The sequence below is a fragment of the Canis lupus genome, chromosome 10 (assembly GCF_048164855.1).
Source record: "Canis lupus baileyi chromosome 10, mCanLup2.hap1, whole genome shotgun sequence".
Classification (NCBI taxonomy): Eukaryota; Metazoa; Chordata; class Mammalia; order Carnivora; family Canidae; genus Canis; species Canis lupus.
In genome coordinates this window covers 58979567-59003370 of record NC_132847.1, presented here as the reverse complement: position 1 = coordinate 59003370, position 23804 = coordinate 58979567, and the positions used below count along the sequence as shown (strand labels likewise).

General features: G+C 42.7%; 1 protein-coding gene across 12 annotated transcripts in view; it reads right to left on the bottom strand.

Annotated features, from left to right (window-relative positions):
• Positions 1-23804, bottom strand: part of INVS (inversin) — a 156281-nt gene that overhangs the window by 11316 nt on the left and 121161 nt on the right. For 10 of the 12 annotated variants that reach the window (XM_072842097.1, XM_072842092.1, XM_072842093.1 and 7 more), the window contains 2 exons: positions 21166-21452; positions 5238-5955 (listed from right to left, as the gene is read on the bottom strand). In XM_072842097.1, coding sequence (XP_072698198.1) covers positions 5238-5955; positions 21166-21452 — 1005 coding nt within the window. Of the gene's footprint in view, positions 1-2019; positions 2225-2318; positions 2451-5237; positions 5956-21165; positions 21453-23804 lie in introns of all 12 variants that reach the window. The other 2 variants (XM_072842100.1, XM_072842101.1) reach the window with 2 other exon arrangements.

Here is a 23804-nt window from a genome sequence, read left to right as displayed (position 1 = left end):
CTCTGCCTGCCCCTCTCTCTCTCTCTCTCTCTCTCTCTCTCTCTCTCTCTCTCTCACTCTCTTTCTCTGTGTATGTGTGTGCGCACGTCTCTCATGAATCAAATCTTTACGAAAAAAAAGAAGGAATCCTTTAAAAAAAGAAAAAGAACTCCAACTAAATAGCAAAAAATCCTAAATCTTGAAAAAAATGGGCAAAGGACCTGAATAGACATTTTTCCAAAGAAAATCCATGAATGGCTAACAGGTGCAAGAGAGGGTGCTCAACATCATTAGTCCTAGGGGAAATTCAAATCAAACCCGCAGTGAGAGATCACATCATGCCTGTTAACGTGTCTACTCTCCAAAGACAAGAGATAACAAATGTTGGCAAGATGTGCAGAAAATAGAACCCTTGTGTTCTGTTGGTGGAATAGTAAATTGGTTTGGCCACTACGGGAAACAGATGGATTTTTCTCAATAAATTAAAAATAGAACTGCATAGGATCCATCAATTCCACTTCTGGGGATATATATAGAAGGAAATGAATCTGTGTTGAGATATCTGCATCCTCATGTTCACTTTACCACTATTTACAGTAGCCAAGACACGGAAACATCCTAAGTGCCCACCCATGGATGAATGGATAAAGAAATTATGGAATATATACAACAGTTATAAAGAAGGAAATCCTGCCATTTGTGACAACATGGATGGACCCTCAGGGCATTATGCTAAGTGAAAGAAGTCAGAGAAAGAAATACTGTATGATTTCACTTATATGTGGGATATAATAAAAAAGAAAAAGAAATAAAAAGAGAACAAAAAAGATCAGATTTGTGGTTACCAGAGGCAGGAGGTGAGGGGAGGAGGAATTGAGGGAAGGTGATCAAAAGATACAAACTTCCAGTTATGAGATAAATAAGTACTGGGATATAATGTACAACATGATGACTACAGTGAACCTTGCTTTATGGTATATATGAAAATTGAGAGAATCCTAAGAATTCTCACTGCAAGGAAAAAATCCAATTTTTCCCATTTCTTTTTAATATCCACATGAGATGATGATGAAGTTTAGATAACTAAACCTATTGTGGTAATCATTGCATATAAATCATATATGCAAATAAAGTCCTTATGCTGTACATCTTAAACTTCTACAAGGCTGTATGTCAATTAAATCTCAAATCGGTGGGGGAAAAGCTGAGTCACTTGTAGAAGGTCTCACAGCTAGAGCCAGGAGAGACCAACATTCAAACTCAGGGCTGTCTGACCCAACAGCCAAATCCTGCTAAGGACTTTGATCTGTACTTGGTGGGGATCTGCAGAGGTTTTTAAGAAGGGTGGCAAAAGTGGGGCACCTGGGTGACTAAGGTGGTTAAGTGTCCAGCTCTTGATTTTGGCTTAAGTCATGAACTCAGGGTTGTGAGATTGAGCCCCACGTCAGACTGTGTGCTCAGTGTGGAGTCTGCTTAGGACTCTCCTTCCCCTTTGCCCCTCGCCCCCGTGCACAAGCTCCCTCTCTAAAATAAATAAATCTCAAAAAAAAAAAAAAAGGTGCAGAAGTTAGAGCTATATTTTACTAAGTTCATTCTATTGGAGGGTGGGGCCTAGAATGGGAGAGAGGCGAGGGGCATGGGGAGGATGGCGATCTTTACACCTAGCGTTTATTTGACGGTATCTGTCCCACACGCGCTTCCAAACTTATTACTGAACACAACTGTTTGAGCCTCTCAAGGAAAGCTGCAGTGTTCATTAGCTTATTGGTAGCTCATTAATTAATTACTGGTGAGCCTAAAGGTGCTGCAGAGACAGGCCCTGTGCCTAATTTTACAGTACACCAAATTAGGGGGAGGTCTTCCTTCCTCAAGTCTGCTAAAAAAATCTCCTTGTGATGTTAGGTGCCCTCATGGCTGATTTCACTCAGACTTCACGAGTCTTCTTTCTCCGGGAGCATGCCAACCATGGCTTCTCTCTACTACAATACTGATCACATTTCCAAAAAGCCAACTATGGAGAAAAGCTGGAGATTTGAATACCGCTCCATAGTTCAGCTTCTTTGGGTTTGTGGTGTCAAGCATCTTCCGCGTCCTCTTCTCTGCAGGCAGAAAACTCGCTGGGAAGCCCGGGTGTTGGCTTTCAGCGGGTGTAACTTCCACCCGGTCAGCTGGGATGCAGACTTCTTAGTCTGTGTCCAGATGATGGCACGGTCCCGGGGGTCAGGTAACGGCCTGTTCTGCTATCCTGAGGGAAAACAGCACTCCTGGTTTGTTGGGAGCCCTAAGATGCCAGTCGCCCTGTTCAGCTCTTAGGGTCCGGCCCAGCCTTGCTTATTCACCTTACAACGTGGAGACGCTGACAGGAAGGCAGCTGACAGATATTCACGTAAAAAGGAAGTGTTTAGTATGACTGCTCTTAGCCACAGCGACTTTCCAGCCTCGCTTAGATCACCCAGCATCTGCTTTCAATCCTGAAAATAAAGTCTTGGGCAGCCTGGGGGGGCTCAGCAGTTTAGCACCGCTTTCAGCCCAGGGCCTGATCCTGGAGACCCGGGATCGAGTCCCACGTCGGGCTCTTTGCGTGGAGCCTGCTTCTCCCTCTGCCTGTGTCTCTGCCTGTGTGTCTCTCATGAATAAATAAATAGAATCGAATCTTAAAGAAAAAAGAAAAGTCTTGACTGATAAGGCTCACACTTTAAAGTCAGCCCCGCTCACTGTCTCTGGGCCCACGGTTCCCTCTGCTCACCCTATCCCTGTGCATTTCCCAGCCGCCTTGTCTCTGGTCTGTGTCCTCACCATGTCTCCTGTAAGGACAGTTGCCTCTGTGGACCAGTTATGTGCCAAGCCCTGTTCTCTACCCCACCCCTCACCGCTCCTTAAGTTTGGTGTCAGACACCACACACTGTCCCAGGACACCACTCTGAGCTCCTGTACTTAAAACTGAAAACGCATAAGGCTGTATAACAGAATCAATAGGAATGCTTTTACTGTCACCAGACACGCGACTTCCCACAGTCCCTTTGGGAGTCAGTGCCCCAGGGCTCAGACTTGTACAACGGAGCAGCCAGAGGGCTGTGTAATTGCCTCCCCAGATGGGCACACAGACTATGAGCCCAGTGTTCAGGGGTGGGGGGGATGACTGATGGCTCATTTGCTGCTATGGACACTTACGGACAGGACCTGTCAGCTTCTGACTCTTCAAAGGAGTCAAAGAGTAGTTTGACGGGAAGGCATTTCGGCTGGGGAGCAGCTGTGGGGCCTGATGCGGTAAACCTTGCTGGCTTGTTTAGATCCCAGGTTTCAGCTGAAATACTTAAAAAGTTCCTCTGGGATGGCAGCCAGTGCAGAAGTCCCCGGGGAGGGGGAGCAAGGACTGTTCCCATTTGTGGCTTCAGAGGCAGACTCTCTGCTCCAAGCCAGCACGGGCACTTCCTAGCTCTGTAACCTTGGCAGGTTTATTAACCTCTCTGTGCCTCAGCGTCGTCATCTGTGAGATGGGCACAAGAACAGTACCTGCCTCGTAGGGTTACTGGGGGGATTAAATCAGTTAATACGCATAAAACTCCTTAGAACAGCATCTGGCCCCAGCACCTAACCAACGCCAAGTGCTAGCATCTGCCCCAGTAATGCCAGCAACCCCTGTAACAACAGTACCTTGACCAGGGTGGGCACCACCCATGCAGCCCTTCTGCTCCGGCCTGTTCTGAGGTGAAGAGCACGAGGTCTGCCTCCGCCGCCGTCACCCTGACCACAGCAAACACCTTTACCGAGAATGTATGGCAAAGGCCCTCGAGTCAGAGCTTCCAGTGCCTGACCTCTACCACTAGGACAAATCACTTCTCCTGGGACAATCTGCTTGCCAAAAAAATGGGGACACTGATGCTCCTGGTGACAGCTTCCTGGGGTAGCTGGGAGAGCAAGGGGACCAGACAGGAGATGACTTCACAAGGCCAACAGCCTGAACAGACAGGATGCCCGCAGCACGGCCGTGCCGGCCTGGAGCAGGTCGCCCAGCTGCCAGCCAGCCCGCCCCCAGCACCACAGTGGCCAAGGCCTCCCCGGATCTCACGAGAACCTCTCCTGCTCTCCCCTCTCTCTGCCAACGTGCAGGTCTCTCCGGCCCTTTTATCTCCTGACAGCGGCGTTGACATGTGGCACACCTGTGCTCACAGTGATTTGCCTGCTTTGTTCCCCCATCAACCTTCCTCTCTCTGGAGATGGAGGCCACCTGAGCCCCACCTGTGGGCAAGGGCTCCAATCCTCCCCCAGACACTGGTCACGTCTAAGGCCTAATCTAGATTTAGGCCCTAGCGGGGCCTGCCGATGAAGGAGGTTATGAAATACGTGAAAAACTTGCAGCAAAGGACTCCTCCAGTCCCCCCGTAGTTAGTCCCTGGGGGAGTCTGTCTCCGTATGCCAGGGCGCCCCCACCGCTACCCCTCGCACCTACCCCACATTCCCAGCGTGGCAGGTGCTTTCACAGGGTTTTGTAATCTATTTCAGCCACTTAATCCATGATGACCAGGCCCTGGTTTAGGTATTTGGGCCATGCCTAACGCCTGGGTAGTAAAGACATAACAAGAAAAACTAAAATATTTTACATGTGTAGTGCTTTAGAATTTACAAAGTGCACACGATCTCATTCTAGCAACCTGCCCTATAAACAGGACAGGTGCAGCAATTACTAAATCCTATTTTACAGATGAGAAAACTGAAGGTCAGGGAGACCGTGTGATTTGCAAAGGTCAGATAACTTGTCAGACACCTGAAACTCGGGCTTGCTGGTTACAAACCGAGGCTCTTTTCCTTTGCACCAGGCTATCTTGGGCTTCCTATCTTTCTTGGCAAAAACATCTTCCAAATAGCTTATCCGGGCAGCCCGGGTGGCTCAGCGGTTTGGCACCGCCTTCAGCCCAGGGCGCGACCCTAGAGACCTGGGATCGAGTCCCATGTCGGGCTCCCTGCATGGAGCCTGCTCTTCCCTCTGCCTGTGTCTCTGCCTCTCTCTCTCTCCTTCTCTATGTCTCTCATGAATAAATAAAAAAAATATTTTTAAAAAATCAACAAATAGCTTATCCAATGTAACTTAGTAGGACCTACACATGAGTGAATTTTATGGGTATGCTCAGTAGAAACTGGCCTTGTCATGCCAGCATGTGGAATCCACTGGAGGATGCTGCAGAGCATAGGGCGTGTCACGTTAGGAGTATCAGAGCAACCACAGATCCGGAGATGCCGCGGCACCCTCTGCCCCCTACCTTCTCCAGGCCCGCTGGATAACAGCTGCCGCCTTGTTCTTTTTGCGAAACAGCTCTTTTCTGCTTCTTTCTTTCTGGATTATCTGCAGACGCAGCTCTACGGGGAGAAGGTCAATATTCACACTCTGCCCAGAGAGGGGACCGGGTGCTGGATCAGTCTCCTTGGATACCTGAGCATCCTCAGACAGGGTGGATGTCCCCGACTTCCTGACTCCTGACCTCAACACTTCTGTGTTCTGTGGCAAGTCTGAGTAGATCCCTCCTGCGAGCTTGTCCTGCGTCGTTTTGTTTCTTGGTGTCCGGTGCTGGAGAGCATTCGGCCCAGCATGGACCACCTCCCCCTTGGCGCTGCCAGGCCGGCTAGAACCAGCGGGGGAGTGCCTTCCTCCTCGGAGCTCTTGAACGCGTCTTTTCTGGGAGGTGCACTTGGCCTTGGATGCTGTGTCCTGCCGCCTGCTGGGTTTCCGGTGGCCGTCCTGCTGTGGAAGGCTTGCAGCTGCCCAACCGGGGTCCTCTCCTTCGTCACCAGGCCCAGCCACCCTGAGACAGGAAGGCTGCTTCAGGAAGCCTTTCCCCTTGTCACACCGCTGCTCACCACCTGTCTCACTTCTGGACTTCTCAACAGAGGAGACTCCAGGATGTCTCTTTCCATCACTGCCTTCACTGGGGCTAAAGTGGACACAGGCGGACCGGCCTTTACACTGTTCTCTGGGTGATTCTTGGGGGAAGATAAGGAAAAAGGGAAAGAATATTTATTATCCCAAACTTGCATAGTAGGGAAGTTCTTGCTTATTTGTTCACATAAAATACACTTGTCCCATAACATCACCATAATAGTGGTTCTAATTAGAAAAAAAACTATTTAGCTTCCATGTCTAGCAATGGAATGTTAGGCAACCTGAAAGCCTTCTCATCATAAGAACCTAGAAATGCTGACTAAAATATTAAAAAAAAAAATGTTCTTTTACGAGTACCAAAGTGCCTTCAAGAAAATAAAGGAAATCCTTGGAGGCCAAAAACAAAGAGAAAACTGAAAATCAGGGTGTTAAGTTTGTGAGCAGATCCAGCAATCATCTGGGCAGGTAGTAGTGGTGGAGTGGGCAACACTTGGTTTTATTAAATATCTGGCTGTGTTTTAATATCCAGATAAGGACAGAAAATAAGGCCGTACAGGCAGAAAGTTTAGCTAGAACCAAGACCCTGCGTGAAGCCAGGACTCTTAAGGGAGTATATCCTTTGGAAAATGATAATCCAGATAAAAAAATCTAATTTCCAGCACTAAGACAAACTTGCTTGTCTTAGCTTGGGTTGTGGGTGGGGGAAGGGGTCTCCCTTGAGAATTTGAAACCCAAGTCCTGTGCCTCACATGGTCTCATATTCATTTATTCTCAACCAATGGGAAAAATTAATATAAAAACCAGTCTCAGGATGGTGGTACAGGATGCTTCATTGAAGCAAACACAATATTACTTTGACATGGCATTCCCTCAACTCAGGCCACACAGAGGGGGCCTTCTGAAAATGACTTCACAATCCAAAATGATAAAATGCAAGATAACCAATCTGCCATGAATGAGTTAACAGACACAACAGAAATATTAGATCATCAGGAACTTAGCTAATAAAATAGTGTGCACATGCACACAGACACACACACAAACTGATTAAACAAAATTATTTACTTATTTATTTTAAAAACGATTTTATTTATTCATGAGACAGAGAGAGAGAGACAGAGACATAGGCAGAGGGAGAAGTCTCCATCCAGGAAGCCCAATGTGGGACTCGATCTCGGGACTCTGGGATCACACCCTGAGCCAAAGGCAGACAGACACTCAACTGCTGAGCCACCCAGGCATCCCTAACACAAGATAATTTAAAATTATGGGAAAAGAACAGACAGATTTGAAAAAGAACTAAATACAACCTCTAAAACTAAACATTTTAGACTCAATGTTAGAAGCAATGAAAGAACTTCTGTAATGGCAGAATTAGGCACACTCGCCACTATGGACAAAAGTAAAGCCAAACAAAATATTATAAAGCACCTGTCTGAAGGCATCGAAGGGCTAACAGGAAAGAAAAATACAGGGCCAACATGCAGGAGAATCAGGTAACCAACAGAGATGCACAAGGCGTTTGAGGTCATAGATTCCTAGAGGAAACAAGTCATCCCCTCAAGGCTTGGAGGAGCAATCTGGAATCTAGAACCCGCCACGATGCATTCTTTTGGACTGGAGCCCTGGAGGGCTATATCTTAGGAGAAAAGGTGAACTCGTAGTAAATTGACCCTTGTAGGGATTGAGTGCAGCTGTGCATCGTCTCAGTGCTGGAAACTGATGGATTAAGGTTTGGATTGCTCAAGCTTGGATTGCTCCTGCTCCTAAATGCCTGCCAGAAGCCAATGTAAATCCTCTCTAGAGGCATTAATATCATTTTAAGTCTCAAGTTATTTCTATAATGTTTCATATTAAATGTCTGCGACTCAATAAAAAATACGCAGTCAGATAAGGATATAAGACAATGTTCGAGGAGGGGCAGGAGACAATAACACAGATACACCGGTTATCCAGATAATGTGTTTTCAGAAACAGATTTTAAAACAATCATTTTACATGCAAAAAAGTATCTAAACTATGCTACTCTTCATGTAAGACAAAAGGGGAAATAAAATATACTTGTATCTGCTCAATTGTACAAAAGAAATATAGAAAGCATAAACCAGAAACTAAAGAAATTGCGTACCTACTGCGATGGGGCAGGAAAGGGAGAGAAAGAAGGGGGAAATGGGAACTGGATAGTAGGGTGAGGGAGAGCAATACTTCTCTGTGCATATCTTTTTGTATAGCTCTGACTTTTAGAACCATTATAATGTTTCACATACACCAAAAAATCTCCAATTAACTAAACAGCAGGACACCATTACACACATATCAGAATGATGAAAACCCCAAAACACTGACAACATCAAAGGCTGATGAGGATGTGGAGCAACAGGCCCTCTCATACACTGCTGAATACAAAATAGTACACTTTGGAAGATACTGTAGCAGTTCCTTACAAAACTATTCTTACCATAGGATCCAGCAATTGTGCTCTTTGTTATTTACCCAAATGATTTAAAATTTATGTCCACCCAAAACCCTGCATATGGATTTTTTGAGTAGCTTTATTCATAATTTCCAAAACTTGTAAGCAACCAAGATGTCCTTCAGTAGCTGAATAGAGGACTAACCTGTGGTTCATCCAGACAATGGAATATTATTCAGCACTAAAAAGAAATGAGCTGAAAGGAAATGAACTAAAAATGAAATGAGTGCTAAACAGAAATGAGTTATCGGACTATGGAGCATATTCCTAAGTGAAATATTTCTTCTCTTGCATGAATATTGCTAGCATATTAGTAAGTGAAAGAAGCCAATTTGAAAAGGCAACCTATTGTATGATTCCAGTTTTGCCCATATGACATTGTGTAAATGGGCAAAACTATGGTGATAGTAAATGGATCAGTGGTTGCTAAGGGTTCAAGGGAGGGAAGGATACACAAGCAAGCACAGGGGATTCTTAGAGTAATGTGATGGCTAATTTTATGTGTCAACTGACTGGGATAAGGGATGCCCAGATAGCTGGTAAAATATTATTTCTGCACGTCTGTGAGGATGTCTTGGAAAGAAATTAGCACTTGAATTGGTAGACTGAGTAAAGAAGACTGCCCTCACCAATGCAGGTGGGCAACATCTAGTCTTTTGAGGGCCTCAACAGGACAAAAAGGTGGAGGAAGGGCAAATTTGCTCTTTGCTTGATCTGGGACATCTTTGCCTGCCCTCAGGCACAGGTACGGCTGGTTTTAGGCTCTCAGACTTGGAGCAGAACTTACACCATCAGATCCCTTATTCCTCTGATTTTTCAGGCCTTTGGACTCGGCCTTACACCATCTGCTCCTCTGGTTCTCAAGCCTTCAGATTCACTGAATCATACCATCAGCTTTCCTGGTTCTCCAGCTTGCAGGCAGCAGATCGTGGGACTTCTCAACCTCCATAATCAAGCGAGCCAATTTCTGTAACAAATCTCCTCTTTTATATATATCCTATTAGTTCTGTTTTTTTGGAGAACCCTGACTAATACAGGCAACAAAACTATTCTGTATGATACCATAATGGTGGATATGAGTCATTATACATTTGTCAAAAACTATAGAATGTGCAACACCAGTCATGAAGTCTGATGGCAACTACGGACTTTGTGTGATAAGGATGTATCAGTGCAGTTCATCAATTTTAGCAAATGTACCACTCTGTTATAGGATGTTGATGGTGGGGGAGTATGTGTGTGTTGGGGGCCAGGTGTGTATGGGAACTCTGTACTTTCTGTTCAATTTTGCTGTAAACATAAAATGGCTCTAAAAAGTAAATCGTACTAAAAGGAAAAAAATTGGGACACTTGGGTGGCTCAGTGGTTGAGCGTCTGCCTTTGGCTCAGGGCATGATCCCAGGGTCCTGGGATTGAGTCCCGCATCAGGCTTCCCTCAGGGAGCCTGGTTCTCTCTCTGCCTATGTCTCTACTTCTGTCTTTGTGTCTCTCATGAATAAAAAGTAAAATCTTAAAAAAAAAAATTAAGAGGTATAAACTTCCAGTTCTAAAATACGTCACAAGGATGAAAAGTACAGCATAGGGACTATAGTCAATAATATAATAGTGTCGTATGGTAACAGATGGTAGCTACACTTATGGTGAGCATTGCATAATGTATAGGACTGTCCAATCACTATGTTGTAAACCTGAAACCATGTAACATAGTATGTCAACCAGACTTTAATTAAAAAAAGGAAAAAAAGAAAAATAATGAAGGGGCTGCTAGATGGCATTTAGATACTATTAACTAGTAATGATAAAAATAATGTGATTTGGGTATTAATATAGATAGATCGCTAAGAAAGAATACAAAGCTAAAAATACACCCATGTATAAAAATATATAACAAACATAGAATTTTTAATTTGTGGTGAGGAGCTGGGCTGCTTGGAGCCCCTGAGTGTGAACTTAGAGAAGGATGCTGTACCTCTCCTGAAGCCATTACTCACAAAGCCCACTGCCAGTGTTGCAGCTCCAAGTGTATGGCTCGTTTCCACGTATAGTATATTGTTGTATATTCCATGCAGATTATTCCATGTATATGGCTGGAACAACTGCCTGTTCTCTAAAAGGAAGTCATTAGATTCTGGTACCACTATATAAAAAATTTAAATTTGCGATAGTAAAAATTAGAAAATATGTCTCCTCATCAGATCTTGAAGTGGGAAAACCCTTTTCTTAGGTAAAACTACAAGAATAAAAATCTCAAAAAACCTTAAACAATTAAAAGGTAAACTTAAAAAAGACATGCATTATATATGATAGACAAAGGTTGCTCTTCTTATATGTGCTGAGCTTTTAGAAATATTAAGAAAATGAAAACCAATATAAAAACTGACAGACGACATCAGTGAACAATCTAGAAAATAAATACACAAAGCAAATAAAAATATGAAAAAATTCCATCCTACTCAGATTCAATAAAATCACTATTTGCCTAAATGTTTAGAGAAGTTTTGTATTTTTTTGTTTTGAAAGGGCGAAACAGTTTTCTGCAACCTTCGTGGAATGAACTTTGGCAGGATGTTTAAAGAGACATAAAAATTAGGGATGTATACAAAAATTTCTACAAAAGGTTAGTTAGCTTATATATCTTACAACACAGACATGATTAAACAAATCATGCTGTATTCAGTATTCTGATATAGTACTATGCAGCTACTAATCTTTGTTGAAAACAGGGGAATAATGTAAGAGGATTTCAAAATAGGATGCTCACACGTTTCTGCTTTTAAAAAAAGGGAAAGTTTTTAGATGGATTTGTACCAAAGTGATGAGAGTTATTTATCTTAAGATTAAGAATAATTTTTTTCTTTGTTCTTTTCTGTTTTAAAATTATTTTGTAAAAAAAAATCATTTTGTAATGTACATTAACTGATTTTGTAATTAGAAAAAAAGTCACTTTCTCACAGAGGAAGACATAGACATGGCCAACATGCACATGAGAAAATGCTCTGCATCACTTGCCATCAGGGAAATACAAATCAAAACCACAATGAGATACCACCTCACACCAGTGAGAATGGGGAAAATTAACAAGGCAGGAAACAACAAATGTTGGAGAGGATGCGGAGAAAAGGGAACCCTCATACACTGTTGGTGGGAATGTGAACTGGTGCAGCCACTCTGGAAAACTGTGGAGGTTCCTCAAACAGTTAAAAATATACCTGCCCTACGACCCAGCAATTGCACTGCTGGGGATTTACCCCAAAGATACAGATGCAATGAAACGCCGGGAACCTGCACCCCGATGTTTATAGCAGCAATGGCCACGATAGCCAAACTGTGGAAGGAGCCTCGGTGTCCAACGAAAGATGAATGGATAAAGAAGATGTGGTTTATGTATACAATGGAATATTACTCAGCTATTAGAAATGACAAATACCCACCATTTGCTTCAACGTGGATGGAACTGGAGGGTATTATGCTGAGTGAAGTAAGCCAGTCGGAGAAGGACAAACATTATATGTTCTCATTCATTTGGGGAATATAAATAATAGTGAAAGGGAATATAAGGGAAGGGGGAAGAAATGTGTGGGAAATATCAGAAAGGGAGACAGAACGTAAAGACTGCTAACTCTGGGAAATGAACTAGGGGTGTTGGAAGGGGAGGAGGGCGGGGGGTGGGAGTGAATGGGTGACAGGCACTGGGGGTTATTCTGTATGTTAGTAAATTGAACACCAATATAGGTAAATTTATAGAAAAAAAAAAAGAAAAAAGTCACTTTCTGTTTAAATAAAACGTACCCAACTACAAAAAAAAAAGCACACAACAATTAAAATCAGCTAGGATGTGGGAAAGAATTCAAAATGGAATAAAATAATAACAAACAAATCTGGGATGCCTGGGTGGCTCAGGGGTTGAGCATCTGTCTTTGGCTCAGGGTGTGATCCCGGGGTCCTGGGTTTTAGTCCCACATCGGGCTCCCTGCATGGAGCCTGCTTCTCCCTCTGCCTATGTCTCTGCCTCTCTCTCTGTGTCTTTCATGAATAAATAAATAAAATATTTAAAACAAACAAATCTAACTGTATTCCTTTTTTTTAAGTTAGTAAGTTTGTCTCTCACAAGGATATGGTTAGCAATTCTGAAACTGCTTTATGTGTATACTAGGATTGAACAAATAAGTATATATATCCTAGATGATGGGAGCCAGATCTTTCACTGTTGGAGGAAACACTTCAAATAAAGAGAAAAGATAGAATAAATGCTCTGGTGTTGAATGGGACTGGAGGTATCATGAATATGAACTCATGGTGTGTGTGTGTGTGTGTGTGTGTGAGATATACACACAGATAGATGCAGAAATAGATGTAAATAATTTTTATCTCTGTCTGCTGAAAGGGCTTAGGAGCAACGGTACTCCAATAGTAATACGCCCACCCAGCACTCAGATTTTGTTTTCTAAAACCATTCTCCAACAAAGGGAACCAGGGTTCCTTGGAGAAATGGTTAATTCCAGGGCTCTGAGTGGGGGAGAGATATGATGAGGTTTCGTTTGGAAGAGACCAATCTGTTCAGACAGGAAAATGGACTAGGGGAGTCAGAGCAGATAAGTAAGACCAGTTAGGAAGCTACTACAATAGTCCAGAGATGGAATTAAGAGGATGTGATCTAGAATATATGGTGGTGAAGGATGAGAGGGGGAAAATGGGTTTCTGGACAGTAAAGGAAAAGGAAATAATCATTACTCCTGTCCTAAATGTTCAAAAGGATGAGTATGTGATTAACCAATGTGCAGAGCAGGGTTACATAAAATCTCCATCAGTCCTGTCTCGGATAGGTTGAGTTTGAGATGCCTTTGGGACATTCAAGTGAGGGCATGAGTAAATAGTTAAATATATATAATTGGAAAAGGGAAGGAGGTCAGGGAGTCTTTGGCATATAGGTGGTAACTGAATTTTCTGCCTTAGCCATTGTACATGTACCAAATGTAAGGGCCCACTTACTCCCACCAGTCATACCCACTAGCTGTGGCAGCCCATATGGTGAGAAAGAAGATAACACCAGGGATGGCCCTTAAAACAGTGAGTCTCTCCTCCACTAGACTCTCCTGACTCAAAGACAACTTTATCTCACCACCTCCCACAAGCAATCTGCTAGCAAGTCCTCTTAATTCCACCTCTCTGGTCCCATCCCTTACTCCTCACCCCGCTGCTGTGTCTTAGTGTAGGCCCTTCAAGCCCATCCTCCACTCAGCCACAGTGATCTTTATAAATATATTTTTTAAGATTTTATTTATTTATTCATGAGAGACACAGAGAGAGAGAGAGGCAGAGACATAGGCAGAGGGAGAAGCAGGCTCCCTGCAGGGGGCCTGATGTGGGACTGGATCCCCAGACCCCAGGATCACGCCCTGAGCCGAAGGCAGAAAATCAACCACTAAGCCACTCAGGCATTCCTGATCTTTCTAAATATTATGTCTCCTTCCTTCTGTACCTTTTGAAATAATATTGAGATCAATTACAATAACAGCTCATATTGGGGCAGTCCCGGTGGCACAGCGGTTTGGCGCCGCCTGCAGCCCGGGGTGTGATCCTGGAGAACCGGGATCAAGTCCCGCATCAGGCTCCCTGCATGGAGCCTGCTTCTCCCTCTGCTTGTGTCTCTGCCTCTCTCTCTCTCTCTCTCTCTCTCTGTGTCTCTATGAATAAATAAATAAAATCTTAAAAAAAAAACAGCTCATATTTATAGAGTGTTGTAGGTACTGCGTTTAAATCTTTTCATGGGTTATTGCATTAATGTTCACAAATTTCTAAGAGGCATTATCTTTTTTTTTTTAAATAAAGAAATGGGGGCTTAGAAGAAGTTAAGTAACTTGATCAAGATTATATAGCTAGTAAGTGGTAGAGTCTAAATGTGAACCTAGTGTATTTGATTCTGAAGCTTGTGCACTCAGCCATTAGGCTCGACATTCACTGTAAACAAGAAGGGAAGAATTACTATGAGAGGGAAGAAAGAAATCTCTTATTTATATTAAGAGATGTTTTTGGGCAAACCCCTCTTTCAGGGCCTCCATTTCCTGACTTGTTTTGAAAAGGCTGTACTGGATGCTTTCAAATAACCCTCAAGCTCTAACATTCTCTATTTCTAAGACGTAGGTTGAAGGAGAAAAAGAAGTGGCCCACATTTCCCATCTCTGGGTTCCTGCTGGGATGCCCAACCCTCATTGTCTGCACTGCAAGAGCACTGATGGGTTGAGCAGCTATGACCCTTCTTTTGTGGTCAAATAGAAAGTGGCTCAGGGTGCCCTTTGCCCAGTTATGTTGGGGTTTCCCAGAAATACTATACTAGAGAAGCTCCAGTCCATGGATAGTATTGGTTTGTAGAAAATCTCCTTTTTCCTTTGTACTCCGGCTTCTGAGGTAGGTAAATGAGGGCAGAGGCTGCCAGTGAAAGTGGAGCTCCCTCTCTTTACATCTGAATCAGGCTCATTGGCATCCCTTCTAATTACTCTTCCTCAATGTTTGGATGCTGGGCTTTTCTGAGACCCTATCTGTATATTTGAATCTAAAAATGAAACTGAAATTTCATGAGTATTTTTCAGGATGTAAGGTGACTGATTGTATCTCAATGTGACCAGGTCCACAGTAGATCTGATTGCTCTTGTAGCATAAATGTCTCAAGGTGTTTTGGGGCAACTGGATGGCTCAGTTAAACATCCAACTCCTGATTTCGGCACAGGTCATGATCTCAGGGTCTGTGAGGTGGAGCCCCATGTCGGGCTCCATGCTGAGTGTGAAGCCTGCTTACAATTCTCTCTTTCCCTCTCCCTCTGCCCCCATGACCTGCTCGCTCTCTTAAAAAAATAAAGTCTCAAGGTATTTTATAATAAAAGGAAGCACAATTACCCTCTGTACTTGTAAAAAGTCTGAAATAACCATGCTCTCCCTTCTCTCTGTTTTGTAGAGCACTGCATTAGGGGGAAAACACTTGTATATGCAAAATTGCAGGAATTAAGCATAACTCTTGTGGTATACAGTAAGCCCCAAACCCACCAAACTTTTAATGGGTGCTTTCTAAGGGGAGTCATGTCAAGAAATATCTATATAACCAATTTTCTGCTCACTGTTATAAGAAAGATGCTGATGGTATGGTCCTTAGCCCTAATTATAGTTAAGTATGGCTGGTACCTAGTGTGTGGGCTCAAAAACATACCTGTTGAAATGAATGCATACATGAGTGATTTAGTGAACTGAGTAGAAGCTAAGTTTTGCAATAAAATGGAACTCTGTTACAGAAAACATAGTATACCTAATGAATACCTTCATGTCTTTTTTTTTTTTTTTTAAGATTTATTTATTTTAGAGATGTCTCTACCCCCTTGAATTTGGACTGACCTTGTGAGTTGCTCTGATCAACAGAATGTGGTACAAGTGATATGAAAGTTTTGGAGCCGAGGCCTCAAGAGAGCTTGTGACTTCTGGCTTTCTTACTCTCAGGCGCTGTTCTGAGGACGCCATGCAAGGGAGATGGTCTAACCTCCTGGAGGACGCAAGGTCATGTAGGAGAGATCTGAGGCACCTCAGCCCACAGGAGCACCAACAGCCACCCAGGGCAAGGAAGCCGTCTTGGTCTTTCTGACCTAGCCAACCTTCCACCAGCCACATAATGAAACCAAGTGATCTACCGGGGGTTGGGGGGGGGGGGTGCGGGGATGATTATGAGATATAATAAATGACTGTTGTTTTAAACCACTGAGTTTTATGGGTAGTTTGTTACGTCACTAGAGATCATCAACAAGAAACCAACAGCTAAAAAAAGAGGTGCTGGCCTAACAAGAAACCATAACATTGACTTAAGAGACTGGTTACTGGGCATAAGCTGGAAAGGCAACGAAGAGACAAGAACCAAAGGCTGAAAGAGCAGACAGGAAATTGCTAGTGGAGTTTGGAGGATGGTCAATTGTATTGTTCAGTGGCAGACTCATTGGCAAAACTGGCAAAAGTTACCTGCAGTAACTTAGAAAACATATCTAATGAATTTGTAGATATGGATTAGGAGAGTTCCAGGTACAATAACCGAAGAAGTCTCAACTGGCTTTTTTAGCTGCATGTGATAAGGTATGGGGAGAAAGAAAGAAAATTAGGAAAGAACTGGTCAGTTTGCAAGCAGGATCTATAGGAAATACAAAGAGCCAAAAATGTGCTGGGTTAGAAAAGAAAGCTGTGTTGCATATTCATTCTTTCCAGCCAATAAAAGAGTCTCTTAATAAAATATGACTTAAGGATAAAGATCCAGTCAAGGGGCACCTGGGTGGCTCAGTGGTTGAGCATCTGTCTTTGGCTGAGGTTGTGATCCTGGGGCCCTGGGATCGAGTCCCGCATTGGGCTCCCCACAGGGAGCCTGCATCTCCCTTTGCCTATGTCTCTGCTTCTCTCTCTGTGTCTCTCATGAATAAATAAATAAAATAAAATCTTTTTTTTAAAAAAAGATCAAGATTACTACTGTGCAGCCCTTTATTAAGACCTCAAAAATATCTAAGATGGTACATTGGAGGCACTGTAAGCTAAACAAAAGAACTTCTAAGAACTTGAAGCATTTTCCCACAGCAGCCTGAGCCACCCAAGTAGAGAGAGGCCTGTTTGAGAAATAATTTTGGATGTAGTTTTGGAGCATGGAGTGAACCCAATCAGATTCCTAGGGAACCCATGACATTTCTTTTTAAAGATTTTATTTATTTGAGAGAGCGAGAGCGCAAGCATGAGCAGGGAGAGAGGGGCAGAGGAAGAGGGAACTCCCAAGGAGACACCTTGGATCATGACCTGAGCCAAAATCAAGAGTCAGATGCTTCATTGACTGAGCCACCCAGGTGTCCCTGGAAACCATGAAATTTCTGAGATAATTGCATCACAGAGTATCAGTAGCTTGAAACACTGAGGCAGTTCAAAACAACAGGAGCTTCTGGAACCTCAGCTTCCTATAAGGCAGGAAACAGGCTGTGAGAGCTATTTCACTGCAAACATGGGCTATGTCTTATGAAAAAGGAAGATGTCTCAGAGTAGAACCAAGAACCCAGGTGGCACAGCCAAGAGCCAAGGAGAAGAATGAAATAGGAAACCACACATAGGGGCAAAACCACACTGTAACCAAGGAACATTCCATATTCCAGAGTAGGGGCTCTGTTAACATGTAACCAGTTGGCTTTCAGAATTGTTATGGACTAGTAACTGGTATGTGCCTCTTATTTCTCCCCTTTTGGAACAAGGGCATCTACCGTAGTTACTCTGTCCCTGCCTCACCATTGCTTCTTGGGTATATGTGGGGGGTTGATAATGTGTGTTTTGGGTTGATTAGTCCCTGAAATTGGAAAGATTCACACCTGTGGAATCTGGACATGACATGGGTCTCATGTTCCCAAACTTCAAGCTTGCTATGACAACTGAGATGACATTTGGGGTGATAACAGTGAGAATATTGTGAATGTGGGAGGAATCTGAATAATCTGTGACCAAAAAGGAACTGTGATAGATTGTTTAATCGTCAAAAATTGCTCCCATCCTAGTATGTGCAAAGGGGAGTATATTTTTCCATATCATTCAGTCTGGGCTGGTCGTATAACTTGCTTTGATGAATAGAAGGTAGCATGCAAATTCTGGAACCTATTCCTCAAGAGGTCCTATAGCTTCTGCCTTTGCTTTCTTAGAATGATGCCCAGAGACCATGTGTAGGGAGGCCAGTCTAGCTAATAGAGCATGAAAGGACACATAAAGCAGAGGCAAGGAATCTCAGCTGATAGCCAGTGTCAACTGTCAGACATTCAAGTCAGTCTATCTCAGACCATCCAATTCAACTGACCCTCCACCTGAATGTAGCATATGAATGAGACCAGGTGAAACTATAGGGGAACTGCCCAACTGGCCCACAGAATCATGAGAAATAATAAATTGTTGTTCTAGGCCACTTAGTTTTAGTGTATTTTTTTTTAACATAGCAGCAAATAATGGAAACAATCCTGATCTTACAGATCTTGCAATCTATTGGAAAAAACAGACAAGCCAGTAACAACAATAAAAGGTGATGATCTTTCTAATATGGCACTACAGAAGACCTATGGGAGCACAAAGCAGGAAGACAAAGCCTTGTTTAGTGAGGAGGTATGGCTGTATAGAGGAAGGAACACTCATCCTGCGGTCTGGAAAATAAGAGGCACTTTTTATCCATATGGATAGGGGGAATGTAAATACACAATGACCTGAGGCTAAGAAAGATTTTGAGGAAATTCAGTGTGGTTGTAACATGATAGGCGTCTAGTTAACACTAGCTGAATGAATAAATGGATGAATATATAACAGAGCATCAGACCTCCTTAAGGCATACATTGCTGATGCATTATCATTGTAAAATGGGTTATGGAATTATATTCTGGATATGTTTGTGGTCATTCATATGTATTTTTATGTTGTTTTGTTTTGGCTAGATCACTAGTGTGGGTTAATAACAGTAGTTACTGAAGACCTTTTACCTTTTCAGTAGTTAATGAAGACCTTTTACTGAAGTAGTTACTGAAGACCTTTACTGGGCTATAATAAATATTATTTGATTTATATTCATAACTGTCTTGCAGGATAGAGAGTATGCCCTTATTTTTTTCTTTTTTAAAATTATAGTTGATATACAATGTTACATTAGTTTCAGGCATACAACATAGTAATTCTGTTATGCTATGTTCACCAATACACTTGTGGTGTCACCATATGGCACTATAACAATACCATTGACGGTATTTCCTATGCTATTCCCTATTCCTTTCTTCTCCATGACTTATTCATTCCATAATTGGAAGACTATACCTCCCACTTCCCTTCACCCATTCTGCCCATTGTCCCAACTCCTTTCCTCTCTGGCAACCATGAGTTTGTTCTCTGTATTTGTCTATTTCTGCTTTTCCATTTGTTCTTTTTGTTTTTTGTGTGTGTGTGTGTTTTTTTTTTTGTATACCCAACCCCCCCACGACCCCTTATTTTATAGGTAAGGAAATAAGGCTCAGTGAATAGAATAAACTGTCCAAGCCCTGAATTGGATCACCATGAGTTTTCATAGACTCTTTCTGGCTTCCACAAGATCAAAACTATTTTTATAATAATAAAGACAATTATTTGCCTTTTTCACTATGTTGGCATTTGCACTTAGATTTCTGGAGGATTCTCGCTGTTCCCTAATTAAAAGAATGGCTCGATATGCTTAAATTGCTTTGGGTAAATAATATAATTTATGCAGAATACTTGTTTTCCTTCTGGGAGCCTGGAGTTGTAGTATACGCTAGGCAGAGGTACCTACGCAACTGACTCCAATAAAAATTCTGGAGTCCCAAGTTTAGGTATATTTTCCTGGTAGACAAAGGCTAATTGGTTGTTACAATTCATTGCTGGAAGAATTAATCATGTCTTGTGTGGTTCTACTGGGAGAAGACTCTTGGAAATTTACATGGAAAGTTTCTTCCAGATTTTGCTCCATGTGCCTTTTCACTTTGTTGATGTTGACTTGTATCTCTTTTTTTATAAAAGATCCTAGCTGTGGGTGCAAATATATGCTGAGTCTTGAGTACTCTTAGCAAGTTACTAAAATTTGGGGGGATTCTTGGGGATCCCCAACATCCTAAGTGAAATCCAAACAGGAAAAACTCCAAGAATCCATACCAAGACACATCATATTAAACTACTGAAAACTAAGATAAAAGATAAAGAAAAATCTTGTAAGCAGCCAGAGAGCAGTGACATGTTACTCAGAAACATTACCAAGGAACATCAATTTGAAGGACAGTGGATTTCTCATCTGAAACCAGGAAGCCAGGAGTGGCACAGCCTCTTTCAAGGATGAGAATGAAAGACCTGCCAACTGTGCATTCTGGATCTGGTTTATCAACTCTTCAGGAATGAAATCAAAACATTCTCAGACAAAGGAAAACTCGAATTCATTGCTAGTAGAGCTACCCTTAAATACTGGCCAATAAAGGTTCTTCCACAGAAAGGAAATGATAAAAGATGGAATCTGGAGTACTGGGAAAGAAGACGAAACAACAGAAAAACAGAATTGTGGGTACATAAAAAGAGACTATCCTTTTCCTCATGTTTTTTAAATAAATTATATTTGATTATTGAAACAAAAATTATAATACCATCTGATACCTAATCAATGATATTTAAAAGTGGGGAAGGTCAAGATACCTAAAAGGAAATGAGGTTTCTACATTTCACTCAAAGTGGTAAAGTGTTGATACTAGTTATAGGTTCCTTATAACTTATATATACATTATACATATACATATAAGTATATACATACATATATGTGTATAATACACACATTACACATGTATGTATATATTTATACATGCATATATTTTATACATGCATGTATATGTAAGTATATAATACACATATATAGTAAGTATACATATAAGTATATATACTTAATATAAGTAAACATGTAAGTATATAATACATACATACACACATATATACATGCATATATACATATATACACATATATTATACATATTATATATATTATACATATAATACTCAGAACAACCACCACAAAAACCATAGAAAAAGATGCTCAAAACCACTATCAGCCAATCAAGATGGAATCCTAAAAGATGTTCAAGTACCCCAAAGGAAGGGGGGAAAAAAGAAAAAACAGGGATGAGAACCAGAGGAAATAAACAGAAAATAGATGATAAAATGGCAGTGTTAAGGGCTGACATAATTAACCTTAAACGCAAATGGACTAAATACACCAATCAAGAGAGCCCACAGTCCATGTGTTGGCATCAGATAACAAAGGCAATACACCTACCGTTTGGCTTTCTGGGGACTGTTCCCTGCACATCTGGGGAAAGATGCTGCTCCTTCTGGGGAGCTCTGCTTGGAGATACTCTGCCTGGACCTCCTCGACAGGCTCTCTTGTCAGGGTCCTGGGCTGCTTCGCTGGAGGGAGGCTGTTTGCTGGGGGCCCGGCTCTGCTTGTGGGAATCAGTCTTGGTGTTGGGAAGACAGGGAAGGGCTTGGGGTCTGCAGGAATCTGGACTCAGCCTTCCCTTCTGCTGTTCTGCTTCCCTTCGTTTGTTTTCTTCCTCTCGCTTCCTGGAAGCACAGCCAACGAGGTAGAGGAAAAAATTAAGAGTGCTACCCATTCAGATGTTCCTGAGTGAGATTTAAATTTTATGAGGAGCTACTACATCACAGGAGGGGTTTGGAAATTCACAGTTTCCATGATTTCACAATTCTTGGTCTTTTCTCCAGAACTCATAACTCAAAAGATGATGAAGCTGAAATGAAATCTTATAGATCAGGGCACACATGATGGAAAACTCTGTTTGTGAGACACGACACAATCCTAAGGTGTGTGTACCCAAGCTTGTGTGGGATCCCTGCAACTATCTGCTTTTTTCTCCTATTCCAGAAAGCAAATCAGAATGCAACTGAGCATGCCAGGTACAGAGATAACCTTTAAATTTCTCTATTTATTAAAAAAGACCATTGGCAGGCCTTATGATTATATGAAACAATTACTTACAAAGCACCTCACAACTGATTATATATAACACACCTATGTGTTGCAACCTGGCTATCGAGAGCTCTAGCTAATGAGACAAACCCACACATTTTGCAAATGAGGTCCAGAAGGTAGGATGATTTTCAAAAAGTCCTACAAAAGTTCTGGTGACTAGGCTGGCCTTGGTGGTTAGCAACCGAATAGAAGAGGGCTGGCCAGCAGAGGCCAGGGTGAGGAATGAGTGGCAGTGGGAGGAGGAGGAGTATGGGTCTGAGGCAGCGCAGGTCTAGAAAGGGGTAAGTTGCTTGAGGATGAAGAGGTTAAGTTCAGTACAAGATCTGTTTGACCAATAGCATTAATTGCTAAGGATTTCCAAAGGAAAGAAAGGGAGAAGAAAACTAACATTGAGCCTCTCCTGTGCTGGGCACCGTCGGCCACCGAGTACAACCCTCCACAACAAGCGAAGGAAGCTTGATTTCAGAGGAGACAGCTAGGAAAAAAAGACCTAACAAATGATGGAAGAAATGTTACACTAGTGCTTGCAGAGAGGGATAGTGATTAATTTTGTCTGGAGGAGTCCAGAAGGTCCCAGCTGCTGATTCTCAAAGATGTGGAGAGGTTTGCTACACGGATGAAGTGGGAGTGAGGACTTTCACTTTGGGCAAAGGCACGGAGCGTGGGAAAATTGGGTCTGTTTTGCATCTTCTCATCTTGGAGCACAGCAGGCACCCCATGCATATGTGCTGCTCAGACGACTCAGTTATGGCTCAGGAAGAGAAGTAAGTAGGCGGCCACATAAAGGAGAATGATTAGGCCCGTAGTGGAGAGAAGCCTACACTGGGAAGTATGAGAACTTTTCTAGTCCTGCTCCTGCCAATAAATACAAAATGATATCGAGCCAGTCACTTTCCTGTTGGAGACTCAGTTTCCCAGGTCTATCACTTGTATGATATAAGTTTATAACCTCGAATTGGTTTAGGGGTCAGTTTGGAAACCAGATGTCTTTATAAAATCTGGGGTATCTTTTGTAATGAGATAGGTTTCTTTTATTGTAATAGCTGGTATCAGAGTCCCTCTTGGGGGAGAGGGGACCTTGTTTGGACAAATATTTTAATCAGCTTGAGAACAGAACTGAAGGGTGGTAGCAGGTGAGACCTTCAGGGCCTGGATGGCAACTGGCTCTAGGCTCTGGGGGAGTGCTGCTCCTGATAAAAAGAGAATGCGTTTGAAGCTCCTGACAGGGAAGGAGGAGATGAAAGAACCAGAGAGAGAGAAAGGAGGGGGAAGAAAGAGAAGATGAAAGGCTGGGTATTGTGTATAGCAAGGGCCAGGCTGAGAACCCTCCATGAGGAGCTGATGGAGAAGAACTTTGGGTCTGCGCTCCTCACACTTTAACGAATGGAGTCTCCTGAGATCTCGTTAAAATCTAGATTTTGATTTAGCAAGCCTGGGGGAGGGCTCAAGATTCTGCATTTCTAACAAGCACCCAGGTTATAGAGGTGTTGCTGGCCCTCCGAACTGCACCTTGAGTAGCAAGGTTTAAGGCAACAGGAAAGTTTCATATGGACTGTTTTTTTGTTTTGTTTTGTTTTTAGAGAGAGTGGGTGCAGGGAGGAGGGCACAGAGGGAGAGGGAGAGTCTTAGGGAGGCTCCACCCCTGATGTGGGGCTAGATCTCATGATCTTGAGATCATGACCTGAGCCAAAATCAAGAGTTGGATGCTTAACCGACTGGGCCACCCAGGCACCTCACATGGACTGTTCACTATACCATGACGGGATATGAAATGTGATTCTCCTCAATGACACCACCTTTTGGGTAAGGTCTACCAGGCTCACACATGCTTTTTTAAAAGCAACTTGACAAGCTGCAGAGCTAAGATATCAGACATGGACGCAAGAAACAAGAGTGAGGCAGAGACCCTACGCCTCCAAGAAGTC